The sequence below is a fragment of the Nyctereutes procyonoides genome, unplaced genomic scaffold (genome assembly GCF_905146905.1).
Source record: "Nyctereutes procyonoides isolate TBG_1078 unplaced genomic scaffold, NYPRO_anot_genome, whole genome shotgun sequence".
NCBI classification, from domain to species: domain Eukaryota; kingdom Metazoa; phylum Chordata; class Mammalia; order Carnivora; family Canidae; genus Nyctereutes; species Nyctereutes procyonoides.
The window spans coordinates 15,813,493-15,835,385 of record NW_026575046.1 but is presented as its reverse complement, the minus strand read 5'-3'; the positions used below and the strand labels follow the sequence as shown (position 1 = coordinate 15,835,385).

Genomic DNA, 21,893 nt, shown 5'->3' with positions numbered 1-21,893 from the left:
ACACATAGGCAGAGGGAGAAGCAGGCTCCCTGTGAGGATCCATGTGGGACTCGATCCCAGGATCCCGGATTCACACCCTGAGCCAAAGGCAGACGCTTGACCACTGAGCCACCCAGTGCCCCCTGGTAGCAGGATTTAAAAAGTAGTTTCCAGGAGCCAGGGAACATTTCTAGTTCTCAGAATACTTGAAATATCTGAATTGGACAGGAGACCCTCAAAGAGAGACTTCAAAGAGAGCCTGTCAACTTAGAAAATCAGTCTTCAAATTCTAGAATAGATATTTTACTAACAGTTTTCCCTGGTAACAAAAATACTTTAACTTACTGAAATAGCAATCATTTTTTTTATTCTGCATTATTCTAATCATGGCTATCTCTTTGTATAGTAAATAAAAGTTTACGTTGGTACCTGGGAGTCTGTTTGATAAAAGGAGTTGTGCTCATTGAAGAGATTATCAGCTACATAGATATTGCTATCTGGTCTTTTCAAAAATTCATTGTGACTGCTACTGATATGGATTATTTTTTTTGCTGATTAATTTTATTTATTAAATCTTTGCCCGCTACACTCCATGTCCCATTTTAAGTGAGAGGTGTATTATATATATTATATAATTATATAAATATTATATATATATATAATCTCCAGTAGTACATTAGTGTTTTTGAAAATCAAATAGGACAAGAGATTATATTTAAATAGAACAGTGATGTACTTTTTTGCTTAGTTCTATCATAGTATAAAATAAGCCTTAAAGAACTCTTTAAGGTTTTTTTTCATATTATTTAGCTGTGGGGAACAAAAGGCTAAGAACAATTACATGGTAAGAAGTTTTTACCTGCCAAATTTCAAAAGGATCCTTTCCCTCCATTAATTTAGATCCTTAGATCTCTATAGTTTAATGCTGTGATGGACAGTTTGAAGTAACAGAAGGGTCCTTTCCCTATTCTAATTTGGTCTATGTTTTCTCTTCTAGCTTCCCCATGTAGATTAGAGTCATATATTACCCTTAAGTAATAGCAATCTTACCTGGAAGGTTAAAAGTCTTTGCTAAATTCTATATTAAACACTTCTTTTCTAGCATTCTATCTTGATATATGTAACGGAATAACTAATAGAATGTTTTAAATTTGCTCACTCTGAAAACTGACCAAAAGAAATTGTTTAAAGAGTTTAAATTGGGTTAATAAAGTATGTCTGGATTCGAAAAGAGACTGTGTTGTATCCCAATTGTAGTGAGGATGAGTAGGTTTGAATCCCAGCTTTGCCACTCACTGGCTGTAGGAATGTGGACAAACCACTTACTCTCTCTTCCCTTTTCTCTATTCAACAAGGTTATTAATAGTCCTTTCTTATTGGGTTGTGTAGTCTAATTTGATAAAGTATGTTAGTGCTAGCATAATGCTTGGAATCTAGTAAACTCATACTAAATGTTAGCTCTTCTTTTTTTAAATTATTTTATTAAGAAAGATTCTAAGGATTATTCTTTAATTACCAAAATAAATCTTATAATCTCTTTACCTGAAATATTTAAGAATCCATTACAATTCTAGTTGTTTTCTTCTCACTTGCTTATAGGGTTGCGCTCTCTCTCTCTCTCTCTCTCTCTCTCTCTCTCATGTCTTAACAAAGGTTAAGCACTTTGTACATGTCTGTCTGTCTTCAGAAGGGTCTGTCACACTTTGGAATTCAGTTTACCTGGTTGGTTTAGCAACTCAGCTCATTTTTTGAAAATGGCTTCAAAAAATATTACAACTATTTTGTATTTTTAGAGTAGGAGCTACATTCTCTTGTGGTATTCTATTGTATCCTAAGCTGAATTCTCCCTGTACCTGAAATCTTTAAACGGAATAATGGTGGTCATATTTGGAAGATTTAACGTTTTATTGGTGGTAGAGAATTGTTGACTTTCACCATTCACATCTAGTTCTGATACTTCCAGTTTATCATTATTCAGATCTTGAATTGTCTCCTAGTTTTTATTATTTCACATTTCTGAATAAAGATACATAGATTATGCAGAGTCTGATTAATCACTGAGTTCTGGCTAGAAATTTTTCATTCAGTTTCAGAATCTTAGATTTGAACAGAATTTTTTTTTTATTTGAACGGAATTTTTGCCTGTGATCTCTTGTGGAGTTGCTACCACAAATCTTTCCTTCTATCCTTCTTTGTCTTCTCTTTCTCCTTTTTTTTAATATTTTTTTTAAATTTTTATTTATTTATGATAGTCACACAGAGAGAGAGAGGCAGAGGGAGAAACAGGCTCCATGCACCGGGAGCCCGACGTGGGACTCGATCTCAGGTCTCCAGGATCGCGCCCTGGGCCAAAGGCAGGCGCCAAACCACTGCGCCACCCAGGGATCCCTTTCTCCTTCTTTTTGAAGATCTTTGGGATGCTTCAAGTTCCAAAATTACCTTACCTGTAAATTTTCCACTTAAAGAGTGGTTAGCCTAAAACAACAACAACAACAACAACAACAACAAAAAACACTATCAGCCATAAAATACTTGGGAAACAGTACCCCAAGTCAGTAACATTAACAAGCTAATTATGTAAGGCGTTTGAAAGGCATTGTATGATTATCTCGATAATTGGTAAATGACTAAATTGGATTTTAAGTGTTCAAAGATTTTCAGAACTGATATTTTGAAAGATAGACTATATCTGGATATCAAGCACTAAAATTTGAATGAATGAACTGGCATTTTTATTTTGAGTAAAATCTACATTTGCTGCTGTGGTGTTAATGCCAACCTGTGGTAGCTCTAAATTTCTCTTTCAATTTCTAATCACATGGAACTGGATTTTGATATGCCTCCAAATTTTTGCATGGTCTTCTTTCATTTTTGTCATCTAGCCTAAACACAGTATTTTAATATTTGAGGAATATTACTAGAAGGACCAGTTTTGCCATCAGAGGCATATTTCCTCTTTTGCCCTTGAGTATATTTTTGCACAGCTATACATGGTTGCAGGTCAGCAAATGATCCATTCTAATCCACCTCTGTTTTGATCATGTGCTAGAAAAATGGTATCATCTTTCTACATGACATCTAGTACATCTTCTTTTTTTTTAATTTTATTTATTTATTCACGATAGAGAGAGAGAGAGAGGCAGAGACACAGGCAGAGGGAGAAGCAGGCTTCATGCCGGGAGCCCGACGCTGGACTTGATTCCGGGACCCCAGGATCATGTCCTGGGCCGAAGGCAGGCGCCAAACTGCTGAGCCACCCAGGGATCCCCTAGTACATCTTCTTGACATGGCTCTGAAAAGTGTTCTGTCTTTCCAACAGACAGTTGAAGGAGTGTTTGGGTTACCTTGTAGACCTGAAGAGGTAATCTCAATTTGTCAAGAGAAGAAAGGGGAGCAGTTTCTTGGAGCAAAGATAATTTTTTTGTTTTGTAGGAATCAGGGGAGGCCCAGGCTCTGGTAACTGCAGAGAATGAGAAGCAAAAAGCATTTGGTATCCATTCATATTTGGGGGGGGGGGGCAGATGGTGGCAGAGGAGGCTATTTAGTGTAAACCTGTGCTTTGAGATTTTTGAAGCAACTAGTTATTTTCTAGAAGCACATTATATGAGGAGGTGGAGATTACCAACTAGCATTTATTGAGGATCTACTCTGTGCCTAGAACTCCCTATTTGGTGTTTCACTTTTGTATTTCATTTGATCTTCATAGCAACCTGTGTAATGATTATTTATCCTCACGTAACAGTTTAAATTGCATAAAATTACACAATTAAATAGAGTTAGGGTTTGGAACCCAGGTTTCCCAGAGTATAACAAAACATTCGTATTTTAAAATAGTTGTGACTTTAGGCACTTAAAACCATGGCAGAATTTCTCGTTTCCTATTTGCCATGTACTTTACTTTCGTATTACTACATTGATTTTTAAATAATTTTGAAATTACAAAATAACCTATGTTCATTATTTCAAATTAAAAACACATATACACAAAAGCACAAAGAAGAATATAGCAATCCTCTCTTTACTATTTTATGACAACCACTGTTAGCATTTTTATGTATATTTGTCCATGTGTTTCTTACGCATACTATACTCCCTTAGGCCCACTCCCAACCCTTTTGACAACTCTAAAGTGTCCCTGTGGATCTCACCTTTCTTCTAAACTGGGGGAATTTGGTGGCCTCCTCGAATCACTTTCTGCAATGGAGTTTTGCTGTTATGTGGTCCTTGACTCATGGGCAGGGAACTTGCATGCAGATCCCTGCTCCCATGAGTCATGGACAGGTTAGCAGGATTAGTGATTTATGAAACCCTTGGCTGCTTTTTTCAAAAAGGCAGTGGACAGTGATGAGACTAGAGGACATTTTTAAGACTTCCTGGACTATTTCGTACAAACATTTGTGTCTAGGTTTTCCTGTTTAAATAATGCTGCCATGAAAAAGAACATTATAGATAAATCTTTGTTCCCATCTTGTTTTTCCTTTAAGTTATTTGAAGAGGAATTGCTAGGACAAAGGATATGTGTCTTTTTTCAAGGTCTTTGGTATGTATTGTCAAATTGCTATGCTCCCTGGTGATGAGTTTTTTCAGTAAGCCAAACCTGAGTTGTCTAATATTTATCTTTATTAGATTTTAATTGACAGTGATTTTATGAATTTAAGATACAAATAACTAGTTGAGTTAGAGAATAAGGTGCCCCTAGCTTTGAACACAAAATTATTCAATTGAAATAACTAAAACAGGCTAGGAATTCATAAGGAACCTTGGAAAATGCTATCATTCTGGACTGTAGAAAAATAATTCCTCACTTGAATTTAGGTACAAGGTCAAAGATACAGACTTTAAAACTATTATTTTCTCATCTCAGATTAGGAAAACCTCAATTTTCATCTCCAATTTAATGGGACCTCTAGGCCTAAACTTGTGTCATAACAAAACAACAAGAGTTCAGCTTGAACAGAAATAGATGGTGTTGTAAACAGAATAGACGCCCCCAAAGGATAGCTGTGCCTTAATCATTGGAACCTGTAAATCTGACTCAATTATCCAGATTTTCCTGATGAGATCAGATGAGCCCTTTTAAGCAGTTTTCTCCCAGCTGAGGGTAAAAAAGAACATCTGAGATTCCAAGCCTGAGAACAATTTGACAAGCCATTGCTAACTCTTGAGATACACAGGGCCACATGCAAAGACTGGAAAGAGGGCTCTGAAGCAAGGGCAAATGCCAGCCTGCAAGGAAATGGAGATCTCAGGCCTATAAACATAACAAACTGAATTTTGCCAACAGCCTAAATGAACTTAGAAGTACAGTCTTCCTCAGAGTCTTCCAGAGAGGAACGCTAACTTGCTGACACTGATTTCAATCTTGAGAATTTAGTTGAACCAAGTTGTGCCTGGACATCTGACCCACAGAAACTATGATATAAGAGTGTTGTTTTAAGCATCTACATTTGTAGGAATTGTTTATAGCAAGAATAGGAGACTGATGGACTGAAAATGGGAAGAGATGTAACCAAATCATTTCTTTATTATTGAATTAAGGATCCATAATTCTGTTTATTCATCTACAAGATTTTAAAGTACTAAATCAGGCTAAAAAATTGACAACCATTGTAAAAAAAATTTGTAGCTAATAGCAAGTTTATAACTGATCAGTCATAATTAGGCTACAAAAAAAGTGTTATTAAGAAAATCATAAAGAAGAGAAAATACATTTATAGTAGTCTGTTTATCGAAAAATCTGTGTAGCAGTGGACCCATACAGTTCAAACCTATTTGTTCAAGGGTTAACTGTACTTTGTGAAGCAGTAAATAAATAAGAATTTCAAGTTGTTAAATTTGTTAGACAAGATTATCACAAAAAAATAAAACTTTCACACAAAGAAAATATTACTTTCAAATGGTCTTTTTCATGCTGCCTCTCCCTCTTTTGGAACAGTTTAAGTAATGGGCTACAGATGACTCAGAAAACTTTATTTTACAAAATACCTAGTTTCCTAGGATCTAGTCAATAGTATATTTGTATAAAATTTCTGTTGGGACTTAGAACTTAAGAAACCAACTCCAAATGACACGGTATTGAAACTATTCACATTCAGTATTCTTATTTTGTAATATTTTGAGAACAAGTGCAATTTTCATTAGGATAACCTTTTTCCTGAAGATATAATTTATGTGAATTTTTAAAGATCTGCTTTAAAAAATAAGATATATATTTGAGAGTAGGAATTATCCTTTTCCTTTTATTTATAGTTCAATGTTAAGCCTGATAATTTTCTGAAGAATTTATTAATACATTAATAAATATTTAGGAATTTTCCAAGTGGCTATTTCCTTTGTTAATGCTGTTTTTTTTGTTTTTTTGTTTGTTTGTTTGTTTGTTTTTTTCTTTTCCAGCTTACAGATATGACCCAGACCTGTACATGAGTGGCTTTGGTTAGTCAGAGTGAACATTCAATAATGAGCGGTGCAGCTTTGGGACTTGAGATTGTTTTTGTCTTTTTTCTGGCATTATTCCTACTTCATCGATATGGAGACTTCAAGAAACAGCATAGACTCGTAATTGTTGGAACACTACTAGCTTGGTATCTCTGTTTTCTTATCGTCTTCATATTGCCTCTGGATGTTAGTACGGTAAGAGGTGAAACTGAGTTTTGCAATTCAAAAGGCAATTTTAATCATACAGCATGTTTGAGATATGTTAGTTCTTAAGAGAGCTAAGTTATATAAGGTTATATTTAATATTTTGTATTTAAATCTTACTGTAGGAATTTAATCATTAAAAAGCCTAGCCAGGAAGGTAATTGGTGGATAGGTTGGTACCCTCCAGTACCCATTAAGTACTTGGTAACCTTTTGATTTTTCACTTTTAAACCATGTGTTCATTGATTTAGACTATATATAATCGGTGCAAGCATGCTGCTGCAAACTCAAGCCCTCCTGAGAATAGCAACATCACAGGATTATATGCAACTGCTGCCCCAGTTCCCAGGTATTTGCTTCCTGTTTGTTTGTTTATTTATTTTAATAGGGTAGAGGAAAATTGCTTTAAAATTGTCAATTCTTACCTTTAGGATTTTGTATTTATAAAAACTGATCCTTGTTCTCTACTCACCCCACTACCCCACCTTCTATCCTTTGCTAGTAGACTTTTAATTACCTTGTATTCTATTTAAATTTAAATCTTAAATAAATTTTAAATATTTATTGGTACCCAAAGCGTTTCAGTAGACACTAAGGAGAAATGTGGTGAAGACCTGATCATTTTTAGCCCTGGTTCTGCCTCTTACTAAGAATGTGACTTCCAATGGCTATTTTTCTTTTCAGTCTTACTCTGGTCTAAAAAATGGGGCATTCATTTTCTCTTTTTCCTGATTTACAAGGTTGTATAAAGGGTAAGGAGCTTATTCTATATGTAGGATGTTCCTTTCATATTGTGCATCCTTTGAAATCATTATAGTTTAATTTTTTATTTTTGCTCTTTAGAAGATTTTATTTTTTTAAGATTTTATTTATTATTTTTTTACATATTTTTTTTAATTGGAGTTCAATTTGGCAACATACAGCATAACACCCAGTAATCTCTGTACCCAACATGGGACTCAAACTCACAATCCGGAGATCAAGAGTTGCACATTCTATTGATTGAGCCAGCCAGGCACCCTGAAATCATTTTTACTTTTAGACCGAGAATGAATAAAGTTCAAATTATTGAAAGATTATGTAAATTCATATCCAACTTCCAAGTAAAAAACTTTAATAAATGTTGACTGTAGCTTTTACCAATGCTTTAGGTAGTGTTTGCATGCTTCTTTTTGCAGCTTTTTTTTTTAATCTAACCTGAATAAGGGTAAATTTGAAACATTACTCCCCTTTGAAGCACATTAAAAATTGGATCTGATAAGTAGCTGTTATGAATTGTTAGAAGTTCCTGGGCTAAATGATATACTTAGGGTCTAGAAGACTATTAATGGAAGATACTATGGTCAGATGCATATATCTTCAGAAAATTCAAACAGAATTTTACAGATATTGGTCTCTCTCTATGGGAACTGTGTTGCAGTGACTGATTAGTTAGGGCTCCAGTTTCAGGAGTTAATCACCTAATGTCTTTTGCTTCCCTACCCCTTCTCCCTGGAAAATAACAGCCCCTCAAATGGGGTATGTATTTCTTTTCTTTTAATTTTTTTTTTTAGGGGGTATGTATTTTTTTAGGGGGTATGTATTTTAAGGGCAATCAAATCAAAGATTGAGTTTCAATACACATTCCCTTTTAAAGGCTGTCACATTTTCAGTCTGTTAGGTGAGTATCATGCTGTCTTTTTACTCAAGAACTAAAAATACACTGGAAGTTAAAAATTTATTATTATTATTTTTTAATTTATTTATTCATGACACAGAGAGAGGCAGAGACACAGGCAGAGGGAGAAGCAGGCTCCATGCAGGGAGCCCGATGTGGGACTCGATCCTGGGACTCTGGGATCACACCCTGAGCCAAAGGCAGACCGTCAACCACTAAGCCACCCAGGCATCCCTGAAAGTTGAAAATTTAAATGGCATTCCTCTTCGAGAACAAACTGTTTTGTTTCCTCTCTGTTTGTTTTTTTAGTTTGGTAGTTAGCTTTGAGTTATAAGTTTTCTATGAAATTTTAGAAGTTAGAGTCAGTAATTTGCATCTGAATATAAATGAACTTTGCCATGCACAAATTAATTGTATAATTTAAGTAATTATTTATTAATTAGCTATAAATTGTTATTAAACAGCCAGCATCCATGTTTCAAGCCATGGAGTTACATTCCTGATGGAATCATGCCAATTTTCTGGAGGGTAGTATATTGGACATCACAATTTTTAACATGGTAAGTGGTAGTAAAGGATTAAAAATTCTTTAAATTTGGTTACAGTTAAAAAAAAAGATTATACTTCATGAACCTTCATATTCTAGAATTTATTCAAGTGTTACTTTTTTTAAATCTGTACATTCTACTTTTCTGCTCATTCAGTTTCTCTCCTATCTTAAAAGAAATGAAAAGAAAAAAAAACAGACAAATGAGAAATAGAAAATGAAAACTTTTCCCTATCACTGTTCCCCACTAGTTACTTCCTTCTCTCTTGACCTTCAATTCAGTCTTCTATTCCCAGTTTTATATGAAACTGCTCTTGTTAAGGTCATCATTGTCTATTGGTTTTCTTTCTTTCTGCTTAGCCCAACCTGCTGCATTTCCTTCACAGGTTCTATTTCTGTGGCCCATTTTCATAAATGTTGATGTTTCCTGGTGTCCCATCTTTGGTCATCTTGCTACCTGACCCTCCCTATATGGCTCTGATTATTGCCATAGCCACAATGTATTTCAAATGTTTCTTTCTACCTACTATAGCTTTGTCTTTGTTTGCTTAAGAGATGGGGTGGTGGGAGAGGCAGGGGGAGAGAGACAGAGAATCTTAAGAAGGCTCCATTCCAAAAAAAAAAGAAGGCTCCATTTCCAGCATCCCAGCATGGATCCTGTCATGGGGCTCACTCTCACAACCCAAAGGTCATGACTTGAGCCAAAATCAAGAATCGGAGTCTTAACGGGCTGAGCCACCCAGCACTCCAAAGCTTTGTCTTTCTGCTGTGCTCCAAACACATTATTCATTATGTACTGAGCATTTTAGATATTCTGCAGGCAACTAAGCTCTAAAACTGAAGCTAGTGCACATGGCAAGAGAATAATCAGAGAGCAGAGTAGAGTAGTGCCCCTGTAGATTCATGTTCATTGAACTTATGTGAGCCCCCAGTATTACCAGACTTTCCTCCTTTGTGTCTCTAGTCTGCTCACTCTTCATCCAGGGTAAGTCTTTCTAATGACTCCAAATCTCAAACTCTGCTGTTCGCTTTGTGGCTCTTTCTCTCTCTTTTATGTCCTAGAATCAATCCCTTCTCCCCTTGCAGAGGACTTCACTTTCTACTTCACAGTGAAAATACAAGTCATCAGATGGCAGCTCTTTCAGCTTCTCACCAGCACACCTACCAACCCATCCTTTTCCCTTCCTCTCAAAGAATGAGTCACTCTCAAAGTTGACTTCAGAGTGAAATTCCTCTTCCTGAAATATGGACCCATTCCCTTCAGCTCTTGTTACCTATACTTGCAGCTGCCAGTTTCAACAAAGCACACACAATTCTCTCATCTTTTTGAAAAAAAGAAAGAAAAAAAAAACAAAAAATCTCTCACATATAACCGTTTCCAACTTCCTGGCTTCTAACCTCATTGATGAGTACATCACAGCTTAATTTTTGGAGGGAGGCTTGTTTATTGAACTATAAATTGGTATAGAAAAATGACAAATTGTGTTTAGTTTGACTTTTTTCAAAGTGAATACACCTGGATAATTAGCACTCAGTTGATAATATAGAACATTGATAATGTGTATGCTACATCTAGAAGCTTCCCTCATACCCCTCTCCCACTCCACCCCCATCAAAAGTAGCCATGATTCTGACATCTATAGATTAGTTTTACCATTTTTGAGCTTTATAAACATGGAGTTATATGGTATGTATTTTTCTGCATCTCTTTTTTGGCTCACAAATTTGGAAGATTCATCTATGTTGTATTGCGTGTATCAGTGTTCTTTTCTTTTTCATTTCTGGAAAATCATCCATGATATCAATATGCCACAGTATATCCTACCTAGCCAGACTTCTCAAATGAATTGTCTGCCTGTACTATCTTCATTTACTCATTGCTCAATCTATCCTCAACTTATCAAAGCCTTTTTTTTTTGCCCCACATCACTCATACACACAGGTTCTGCATTAACTTCTTGGCAACATTTGATTATTGTTTTCTCTCCATTTTGAAACACTTCCTTCTCCTGTTTTCTCCTCCATTTGCTCCATGGTTTTCTTCCATACCTCTCTACTATTCTTTGTCTCCTTTGCTGGCTCTTCCTCCTTCTGTGTCTCTCTCTCTCCTTTAAAATAGGATCTTTCACAGACTCAACCTCAGCTCTTTCCTTCTCCTTCTACATATTCACCTTTCTAAATCTCATCTGCTCGTGTCATGTCAGTACCACGGATGTGGTGAGGACTCCTGAATCTATCTGTGTTTCTACTCCTTTCTACTGAATTCTGAAGCTGGATGGCCGACTACCTCCTGTGCAGCTCCTTTGAGATGTGTCCTAAGTACTTCACTTCAGTGTATTGATAGCCAGGCTTCCCTCCTGCTTCTTACCACATCGCCACCCCTTACCTTCTCCTACATAGTCCCAATTTTGTTACCTTTCAGTCCATTCTTCCTGCTAAAGCCTTATCAGTCTTTAAAAGACTTAAATTCGATCATGGCTCCCTTAAAGAAAAAGGTTCCTCATTGTCTAAATGCAGTCCAAAGTCTTCATAAAGACTCTAAAGGTCTTTTTTTTTTAGACAGTCACTCATACTGTCATACTCTCTGCTGGTCATTGTGGCCCCCTTTTTTTTCTTAGACAGTCACTCATACTGTCATACTCTCTGCTGGTCTTTGTGGCCCCCTTTTCTCCCAGAGATGTGCTTTGCTTTCTCCAAAATGTAATATTACAAAATAGTCATGTATTAGAGTTTGTTCAGTATTAATAATTACTCAAATCATATTTATTTGTGAAAAGAACTACACATTGCAATTGAGATTCACATAATTCTAGTATTTTGAGATGAGAAGACATATCAATTTTTTCTTTAATCATATTTTTTCCAAATGTCCAGGATTCTGTTACCTTTTATGCAGTCATATGCAAGATCAGGAGGGTTTTCCATCACTGGAAAGATCAAAACTGCACTGATTGAGAATGCAATTTATTACGGCACCTATTTGCTGATTTTTGGAGCATTTTTAATTTATGTAGCTGTAAACCCACATTTGCACTTAGAATGGTAAGAAAACTTGTCTTCTTAACATTGTTTCTATATATATTTGCAGTTTTTTTTATATTTGCAGTTTTTAAAATTTATTTTTAAGTCATATATGCAGATAAATAGACATTTCATTGAGGAACATGTCAAGTTATGTGTTTTATAGGTTCCCCAGAAAGAAATCTCAGTAATCCCTCTTACTAAGAAGGAAAAAATGGAATAATATATTTAAATGTAGCTATTAGACAAAGGACTAATGCTTTGTTTAATAGCTATGTGTTAGAAGTGTTAACTCTTACGATTTTTTAAAAGTTTTTATTTAAATTCCAGTTAGCTAACGTACAGTGTAATATTAGTTTTGGGTGTATAGTTTTGTATATGACAAAATAATTAGTTTTCCTTTTCATTGGAATTTGTGAATGTTTTTTCTTTTGTTCTGACTATCATTTGAAGGCATATTTCTCTTTGATGATAGGTTCAGACATTATAATAACAAATGTGCGTTATACTTGTGATCTATATAATATATGTGAAGAGATAGATCTCAGAAATTTAGTAATGGAGCAGTAATGAATCTCACTATCGCATTCCTGTAGGTATGCCTCAATGTAAGTTAAAATATTTTTTAGGCTTTAAAATTTTTTCAGGCTTCTCTTGGCTAATTAATACTAAAAAGCACCTAATGAAAAAATTGTCTTTTCTTTGGACAAAATATATATATTTTTTGCCAGGAATTATCCTAGACTCTAATTTTAACTATTATAGAAGCAGTGTTTCCTGTGTTAAACTCTATTTCTGCAGTCACACTTTAACTTCCTCTTGGAATGTGCAGACTATCTGCTGTCACTAAAAAAGTAACTGAGGCTTGGAAGATAATTTTTTTCATATAGAATCCTAGCCATCCCTTAGGGCCATTTTCTGAAAAATGATTTAACACTAGTTAGCTTTATTTTATATTTTTCTTGGAAAAATAACTGTCACAGCTGTCTGCTTATGTTTCCTCCTTCTCAGGAACCAGCTTCAGACAATCGGGATAGCTGCAGCAAATACATGGGGCCTGTTCCTTCTTGTGCTGCTGTTGGGGTACGGTTTGGTAGAAATTCCTCGGTCATACTGGAATGGAGCAAAAAGAGGTTATCTGCTTATGAAAACGTATTTTAAGGCAGCCAAACTGATGACAGAGAAAGCAGATGCAGAAGAGACTTTAGAAGATGTCATGGAGGTGAGCATATTTAAACCTCACATTACAGCCAGTCACAGTTGGTTTGTTGCTGCTGTTGTTCTTAGCACACTGATGGGCTTTACACTGAAAATTTGGTGATGTGTGATCCTTCAGAATGGTCCATCCATTAGCATGACTTCTTATTGGCAGTTCAGCTTCACAAGATGTCCCCTCCACCTTTCAACCAACAAAGATTAAATGAGAATATATTCAACAGTGCAGGGTTATGCTTGTTATTTTGGGATAACTTTGAATAGCACCCCTCTCCCAGGTTAGTTGATCAATTATATGGTTATGCTGACATGCATTCCTTGGTCCTCTAGACACTTAAATATTCGGCACCCATTTTTTTTTAAGTGAATGAATAAATGAACAGAAGAATATGTGTTGTCACTGAAAAATCTGGTGTGGCTTTTTTACATTTTTCCCTATAAAATGTAAGAATGGTAGAAGACAATTCAAAATGTAAGAGTAAGTCTACAAATAGTATTCTTTTTTTTTTAATTTTTTTTTTTATTTATTTATGATAGTCACACAGAGAGAGAGAGACAGAGGCAGGCAGAGGGAGAAGCAGGCTCCATGCACTGGGAGCCCGACGTGGGATTCGATCCCGGGTCTCAAGGATCGCGCCCTGGGCCAAAGGCAGGCGCTAAACCGCTGCGCCACCCAGGGATCCCTACAAATAGTATTCTGTTACATTTCCTCAGGCTTCTGATGGCTACTATTACATTTTTCAAAATAAATAATTTATGTGTGACTAATTTTATGTTTATATCTGGTTTATTTGGAAATTTATATTTGAAAATTTGAGTTCTTGAGGAAAAATATAGAAGTTTATATTTGATAATAATATTTATTTATTTATTTAGAAGATTTTATTTATTCATTTATGAGAAACACAGAGAGAGAGGCAAAGACCCAGGCAGAGGGAGAAGCAGGCTCCCCTTAGGGAGCCCGATGTGGGACTCGATCCTGAACTCCAGGATCACAAGCAGAAAGCAGAGCTCAACTGCTGAACCATCCAGGCGTCCCGATGAAAACATATTTAAAAGATAATTTAAATTTGATAGTGTTTCCCTTAAAAGTTAGTACTAGATTCAGTTTTTCCAGGTTTGAGGAATATGACTTATATCAGTTATTCAATATTCCTTCAAGAAATGTAAATCCCGTTTTTTACAGCAAGACCTCGATTTGACTAGGAGGAATCATCAATGTCTGAAGAAAGATGGATTTTGTTGTTGTTATTTGTTAAGTAAGAACCTTCTACTAAGGAACAGGATGTCAGAAATTAGGACTGGAACTAGTGCTTTGTTATTTTAACACACATGTAAGGGATTTAAAAATTTTTAGAAAAGTGTACAAAATATTAATTTGATACATTTATATATTTATTTTGAGAAACCTTCTTTCCCTAATGGATGATTTGAAAATAGCAGCAGGTCCACATACATAGCAGAACTCCCACCCTTTCACCCCCCATCAAACAATGCATGATTTGTCACATGTGAGTTTCTTTGCCCATTTGTTTCAAAGGAACTTTGGGGTCTTTTATGTTTTTCTGAACATCTACAAATTTGTAAGCTTGAGAAAATGTTTTCATCATTTAATAAATACTTGTCTTCTTGATGAGTTAAGTGCCATGCAGAACTGGCCATTAGGATACTAACTGTCTAGAGTGGAAAATTATACAGTCTGTGGCCAATGTGATGTGAAGGATACAAAGGCACAGTGGTAGTAAAGAGAGGCTTGACTTCTGAATAGTGATCAGAAAAGGAAGTGAAGTGTAATCTGGGCCTTGAAGGATGGATAGAATTTTCATAGCTGAAAGCATCCTGGTCAGATACCAGGTTTTAAAACCAAATTAATTGACCATAGGTTGATGTGGAAAAGACAAAGCTTGTAAGATTTAGAAGACAGGTTGTAGCCAAAATAGCAGGGCCATGAATGTCAGACTGAAAAGTCCAGACTATCTTTTGAAAGCAGTAGGGAATCATTAACACCCTGCAGTGGGAAGAGACCTGATCCTCTATGTTTTTTAGGATGATCTGTCTGATGGAGGTGTGCAAAATAAGGCATGGGACAAGAATATGAATACTTTGAGCAAAAATGTTCAAAATAGACTGGTTTGAATACATTTTTAACATAACAAAAGTCAATCACCTTTTTTTGGGTAATTATTAATTATATTATTCAGCTATCCATAAAATCTCCCAAATACAGTTTTGTAAAAACCAGCTTAGTGTTTTATGTTTTTCTCTGAGGTGAATATATACATCTGTGTGTCTGTTATTTTTCTTTGGAGCATTAATAAACTTATAAGCCATGTCAAACCATTCAAAAGGTATTTGCTATAGGCGTAAGAGATCATCTCTACCATTTGTCATTTTTTGAGGTGAATTTGGGGGAGGGAGAAATAGCCACTATTTAAAATTGCCCATTAGCCTGACTTCGTAGATACTGTCTGCCCTGCCTAGTGATGAGGCACAGTGATGTCAGTGCTCTAAGTTACGTTATTTTATTTTATTTATTTTTTAAAGATTTTATTTATTTATTCATGAGAGACACACACACACAGAGAGGCAGAGACACAGGCAGAGGGAGAAGCAGGCTCCATGCAGGGACCCTGACGTGGGACTCAATCCCGGGTCTCCAGGATCACACCCTGAGCTGAAGGTGGCGCTAAACCACTGAGCCACCAGGGCTGCCCTAAGTTACGTTATTTTATTTTATTTTATTTTATTTTATTTTATTTTATTTTATTTTATTTTATTTTATTTTTTAATAATAAATTTATTTTTTATTGGTTTTCAATTTGCCAACATACAGAATAACATCTAGTGCTCATCCCGTCAAGTGCCCCCCTCAGTGCCCGTCACCCATTCACCCCCACCCCCCGCCCTCCTCCCCTTCCACCACCCCTAGTTCATTTCCCAGAGTTAGGAGTCTAAGTTACGTTATTTTAGATGAAGAAAATAAGCAATATTTCGAATACTTTCACTTCATAGAAGTTACGAACTTTTTTTTTTATAAATTAATTTTTATTGGTGTTCAATTTACCAACATACAGAATAACACCCAGTGCTCATCCCGTCAAGTGCCCCCCTCAGTGCCCGTCACCCATTTACCCCCACCCCCCGCCCTCCTCCCCTTCCACCACCCCTAGTTCATTTCCCAGAGTTAGGAGTCTAAGTTACGTTATTTTAGATGAAGAAAATAAGCAATATTTCAAATACTTTCACTTCATAGAAGTTACGAACTTTTAAAGGAATCTTAAATTTATAACAGATATAGTAAATATCATTAGTTAACTGTTTCAGTACTTATTTTTGTATAATATGGCTCAAAAATTTTAAAGGAAAAATACAGTATTTTCATGCATAATTTATAAGCAGACTGTATGGTTCATATTCAAAGTTGTACTAACAAGTCAACAAAATTTGAAGGCAATTTAGTAATACAATGCAATGATGATTCGAGAGTCTTTTAAAAACCCAAGTCTTAATCCTGTCACACTCCTGCAGTTAGGCCTCACTCAACTGACCTCAGATGAACTGTTACCAAGGCCTTCTGGAGGGCTTTGGTTTTCTTCAGCCGGATCAAGTGCTGCTCAGGCGCTTACTCTCCTTTTCCTCCCATGGTCACATTACTTCTTTCAGTTCCTTGAAACTCTTCATGCACTTCTGCTTGGAGGCCTTCATTCAGGCTGCCCCTCTGGAATATTCTTGCCCCTTCCTTTGGTTGGCTGACCTACCTCCTACTCATTCTTTTTATCTCAGCTTAAGTAATAAGTTTATCAGAAAGCCTCCCACACTGGATTACATAGTATTTTCCATACCATTTCTTTTTGAATAATGTGTTTTCTTCCTTAAGCTAAACTCCTGACAGGAGCAATGTCTACTGGTACAGAGTATTTTTAAAGTCTACATATTTTAAATTTTGATAGTTATTGCTAAATTACCTTCCAAAGAAGTTATATAATTTTGCCAGAAAATTTCTTATTTTTAAAGTTTGTAATTGTTTTTAGTGAGCTTGATGATCTTACCAGACATTTCACAATAGAGTTTCTTATGTGTCTTCCCAATATTTGCTTGATTTGTAAGCACTCTCTATATAATAAGGGAAGTGATTTTTTTTGTCATATAAGACATAAATATCTTTTCATAATTTTGTCTATATGACAGATGGTTTCCTTGCCTCCCTAGGGCCATTCTCTACTCTACAATCAGAATGTGCTTTTTAATACCCTGGTCAGTTTCTCTGCCTCCCAGCCCTTGAACATGCCGTTTCTTTTGCCAAGAACAGTGGTTCCAACTCTTTTTTTTTTTTTAAGTCCATTAGTATTATAGAATACTGTTGTTCTTTGCGAACTACAGGTTGTAAAGATTCCCCCCAACCCCTTTATACCTTTCATAATCCCTAACCTGTTTATTACCTCACCATCAGCCCATAATCTTTTTTTTTTTAAGATTTTATTTATTTATGTGAAAGACCCATAGAGAGATGCAGAGACATAGGCAGAGGGAGAAGCAGGCTTCTCATAGGGAGCCCAATGTGGGATTCAATCCCAGGACCCTAGGGATCATACCCTGAGCCAAAGGCAGATGCTCAACCACTGAGCCACGCAGGCATCCCATCAGCCCGTAATCTTTAAAGACCTGTGACATCATGTCTTCCTACCACATCCTCCAGTATGGACTACGGTGACTTTCCACCTAGCACAGTGCTGGCATTAGTGTGCTCTTAATAAACAAATGTGGAATGAGTCAGTAGTTGTGACTGCTGTGGAGGACTCTCATTGGAAAGGGGCAGGTGCTTTGTGATGTTTGTTTCCTGTTGCTTCCTCTGATTTCTTCACCGTATTTTAGATGATTAGATAATTGAGCTTCCTGGTGGAGGAGTACATTGCAAAGTTTGTCTGATCCTTCATGGCTTTTTTATAATGCCTGCTCATCATTGTGTACAAGTCAGCAAATGATAAGGGAATAAATCTTAGAAAGTAGTAAAAAACATGAGGATATAGGTATTGCTATCCTATAATTCTGTATTTTTACTTACATTCTCAATAACTTAATCAGTGAATGGAGCTTCATGTGTACGCTGAGTAATTTGGGTTGAAATTAAACTTGTGAGAACATATATAGTACCTAGAACAGTTTCATTTGAAGCATATGATGTATAGAAATGGAAATATTTTTATTCCTCTTACTCTTTTTTATAGGAGGTTCGTAAAGTGAATGACAGCATCAAGTATAACCACCCATTGAGAAAATGTGTTGACACGATTCTTAAAAAGGTGATTAGTTATAATCCTCATCTTTTTTCTTTTGACATACAAATTTGTAGAATATAATATTATAATAAAAGTATCAGAAAAGTATGAGAACAGCCTGTGACTCAGGTTTTCCCATATCCTTTCCATTTTCAATGAAATATTAACCATAAACCGGTAGTAATCTGCACATAGAATCTGTTCAGTAGTTATTACAAGTTTAACATTTAATTATTGGCAATATTTTTCATTGAAATCTGGATGTAGAAGTTACGTTAATATGTATACTGATTGCTATGATGCAGCAATAGAGATGGACCGTCACAGTTTCTAAGTGTCATTGAATGTGGTCATTATAATAAACTAGGGCCTCAGTAATCTCTTTCACTCGCTCCCTTCATGTCAGTTTACAATATATGAAGTACATCGTAAAATGAATGACCCTATGGGATACTTAAGACAGATATTTAACAAGAAGCTATACAATTAAGGTTTTACTGCATTGGGATTGAATTGGGGTATTTGTATACTTCCAAAATGATTGTTCCAAAAATGAGCTGTTCAGTCATTGTCTTTGCAACCATAGAACCACTGAACTATTTCTTTTCCTATATTTTAAATCTGTTATGCTGATTATTAGCTAGTATTCCCTTTGACTAAGATGATGGTCATGAGAATCAATTCTCTAATCATTTCTCTTACAATGCTACCTTTTGAGACCTATTCAGAGAGGTTAAGTAACTTGCCCAAGTTCAGGTAAGTAATGAATAACTAACAAGACAGATGACCCCAAATCGTGTGTTTTTCTGCACCATGCCTTTTAAAAATCCAACATCTTGGATTTGTTATGATTCTTCTTCATTTTTACGTAGGAAAATAATAGTTTCATCATGTGCCTACATAACCTAATCCTCTCAGATACTTGTTGCTTCATGTAGGTAACTCCCTTACCCTACCACAGCTAGTATATCTGATAATAAAGATTAATACTAATAGGAGAAGGAAGACAATATATCTAAATCATTTTCAAGAAAATGTCAGGAACTAAAAATCCAACTATCTAGAGATGCCAATGAAAGAAGATGATGTTTTTGAGAATACTGGACATGCCCAAGAATAGAAGATTTTGTAATAAAAATAAAATTTTTAAGTTTTTTGAAAATGAGACTTTAAAAAATCTGCTTATCCCTTTTAGTGCCCTACAGAATATCAAGAAAAAATGGGTAGGAACATGGATGATTATGAAGATTTTGATGAAAAGCATAATACCTACCCAAGTGAAAAGAGTCTGGTAAAACTACATAAACAGGTAACTTTATTAATAATAGCTTTTTTTACTTACTGATAATTTTAGTTAGATTTATAATTACTGTCCACGTAAAGGGAATTTGGAGTGAATGTGTATTTGAAACTTTCTTTGATCCTGTGCATTTTTCTTTTTGAAGTGTTTTAACTATGTGTTTCTTAACGGGGTTACTGTTGGTATTTGGGGAAGGAGAATTATTCACTGAACCTAATTGTTACATGTGTTGTAGAATACTAACATCCTTGGCTCAACCCAGCAAGTGCCACTGACACTTCCCCATTGTTATGAGAACCAAAATATGCTGTCTGGCAGGAAGATGAAACACTGCGGGATCAGAACACTGAAAGATATATTCTCCTGTTCTCTTTTTTAGGTGATTTATTCAGTTCAGAGGCACCGTCGAACTCAAGTACAATGGCAGATTCTTTTGGAGCAAGCATTTTATCTAGAAGATGTAGCAAAAAATGAAACTAGTGCTACTCGTCAGTTTGTTCATACCTTTCAGTCACCAGAGCCAGAAAACAAATTTATCCAATATTTTTATAATCCTACAGTTGGTACGTAATTTGACATAATTTCAAAATTTAATGATAATTTTTCTAAGTGCAGAGTTGAATCATATTTGTATTATTTGATATATACTATGTGGTACTATATATTTGATAAACCTCCCCTCTAAAAATATTTTACTGGTTATATAACAGATTATCAGTTTCTACTGTTACTTTACAGTTAACCAAAATTCTATCCAAAAATATATGCAATGCATCAAGCATATTATGTATTCATAATACATACTCTAAAAAGTTAGAATTTTAAGCAATTTTATATCATAAGCTTGGGTCTCTTCTTCAGTCTTGACATACTACTAAAATATTTCCCTAACAAGTCTTTGATTATTTATATCTATTGGTCTATTTACAAGACCTACACTGAGTATTTGTAATTATTTCTTTCTCTCTTTTTTTTAAAGATTTTATTTTTTTATTCATGAGAGACACACAGAGAGGGAGGCAAGGACACAGGCAGAGAGAGAAGCAGGCTCCATGCAGGAAGCCCAATGTGTGGGACTTGATCCTGGGACTCCAGGATCACATCCTGGACTGAAGGCAGGCACTCAACTGCTGAGGCACCTATTTCATTCTCTTTAATGATCGTTTGTCACACTCTTTTCAAACATTATCAGATTTAGTATGAAGAACTTAATGAAAATATGCCAAAGTGTCATAGTATTAACAATTCCATTTACCTTATTTTTCTAAATAAACCTTATGTTCTCTTTCTCATATTTGGTCTTGAGTATGAAGACAATGCCCATAATGTATTTTGGAAAACTCCTTTAGCAAAGATCTTTTCTAATTAAATAAAAGAAATACTTATTTTCATTCATTTGACAAGTATTTGAGAACATATATGTTATCCATCGTTGGGTGCTTAGGTACTTACTTATCAGTAAGTGTAAAGATGAAAATTCCTCTTTATGGAGTGAGAAAAATAGACAATGTATACATAGAGGTGTGAAGAAAGTGCTGAGTAGGTAGCTGGCTGTAGAAATGGGAATTCAGGGGAGAAGTCTGGTCTACAAGTAAAAATCAGGCATCATCAGTGTATCATATCAGTGGGCTATGGGTCAGAATAAAATCAACAAAGAAGTAAATGATAAAAGCGAGAGAAAGTCAGAGGACCAAATCGAGGCATTCCAGAATGTAAACATTGGGTTGATGAGGAGGAACCAGGAAAAAGGCTAAAAGAGAAGTGGCCAGTGAAGTAGGAAGTAAAGCAGGATGGTGAGGTGTTTTGAGGAAAGGGGTATGTAAAGCACCTTTCCAAATGTTGTAGATGGGTCTACAGTCACATGAAGCCTTGGCCATTGGATTTCAGGGAAGTGAGGTGGAGGTTGAGGGGATAAGAAAGCTTAGTTGGAGTTTAAAAGAAATAAGAAGAGCAATTAAGAGGCAGAGAATAGAAAATGTAAAATGTTTTCCTTATAAAAGGGAGTAGAGAAAAGAAGTAGTAGCTGAAGGAGGATGGCAGGGTCAAGATCAATCATAGCATGTAATTTGGGAACAGTGTCTTGGAGGAAATGTAATGAGAGAGGAGCATGGCTCTGCTGATGTTCATGAGAAGGAGCCATGAAATGGGAAATAGTGAACAGAACAGTGCAGAGAATCCCCTTAGATTAGGAAGTAAGGCACAAATGTACCTGAGCAGGTAAGAAGAGGTGGTAGTGGGAACTTGGGGAGGCTCCCTTCT

The 21,893-nt window shown here is 35.6% G+C and overlaps 1 protein-coding gene across 2 annotated transcripts in view; it reads left to right on the top strand.

Moving 5' to 3' along the window:
* LMBRD2 (LMBR1 domain containing 2) overlaps window positions 1-21,893 on the top strand; it is a 41,887-nt gene that overhangs the window by 1,968 nt on the left and 18,026 nt on the right. For both annotated transcript variants that reach the window (XM_055325352.1, XM_055325351.1), the window contains exons 2-9: window positions 6,373-6,609; window positions 6,870-6,967; window positions 8,740-8,835; window positions 11,697-11,864; window positions 12,855-13,065; window positions 18,284-18,358; window positions 19,530-19,643; window positions 20,014-20,197. In XM_055325352.1, the coding sequence (XP_055181327.1) occupies window positions 6,436-6,609; window positions 6,870-6,967; window positions 8,740-8,835; window positions 11,697-11,864; window positions 12,855-13,065; window positions 18,284-18,358; window positions 19,530-19,643; window positions 20,014-20,197 (1,120 nt within the window). In that variant the 5' untranslated portion in view covers window positions 6,373-6,435. The remainder of the gene's footprint in view (window positions 1-6,372; window positions 6,610-6,869; window positions 6,968-8,739; window positions 8,836-11,696; window positions 11,865-12,854; window positions 13,066-18,283; window positions 18,359-19,529; window positions 19,644-20,013; window positions 20,198-21,893) is intronic.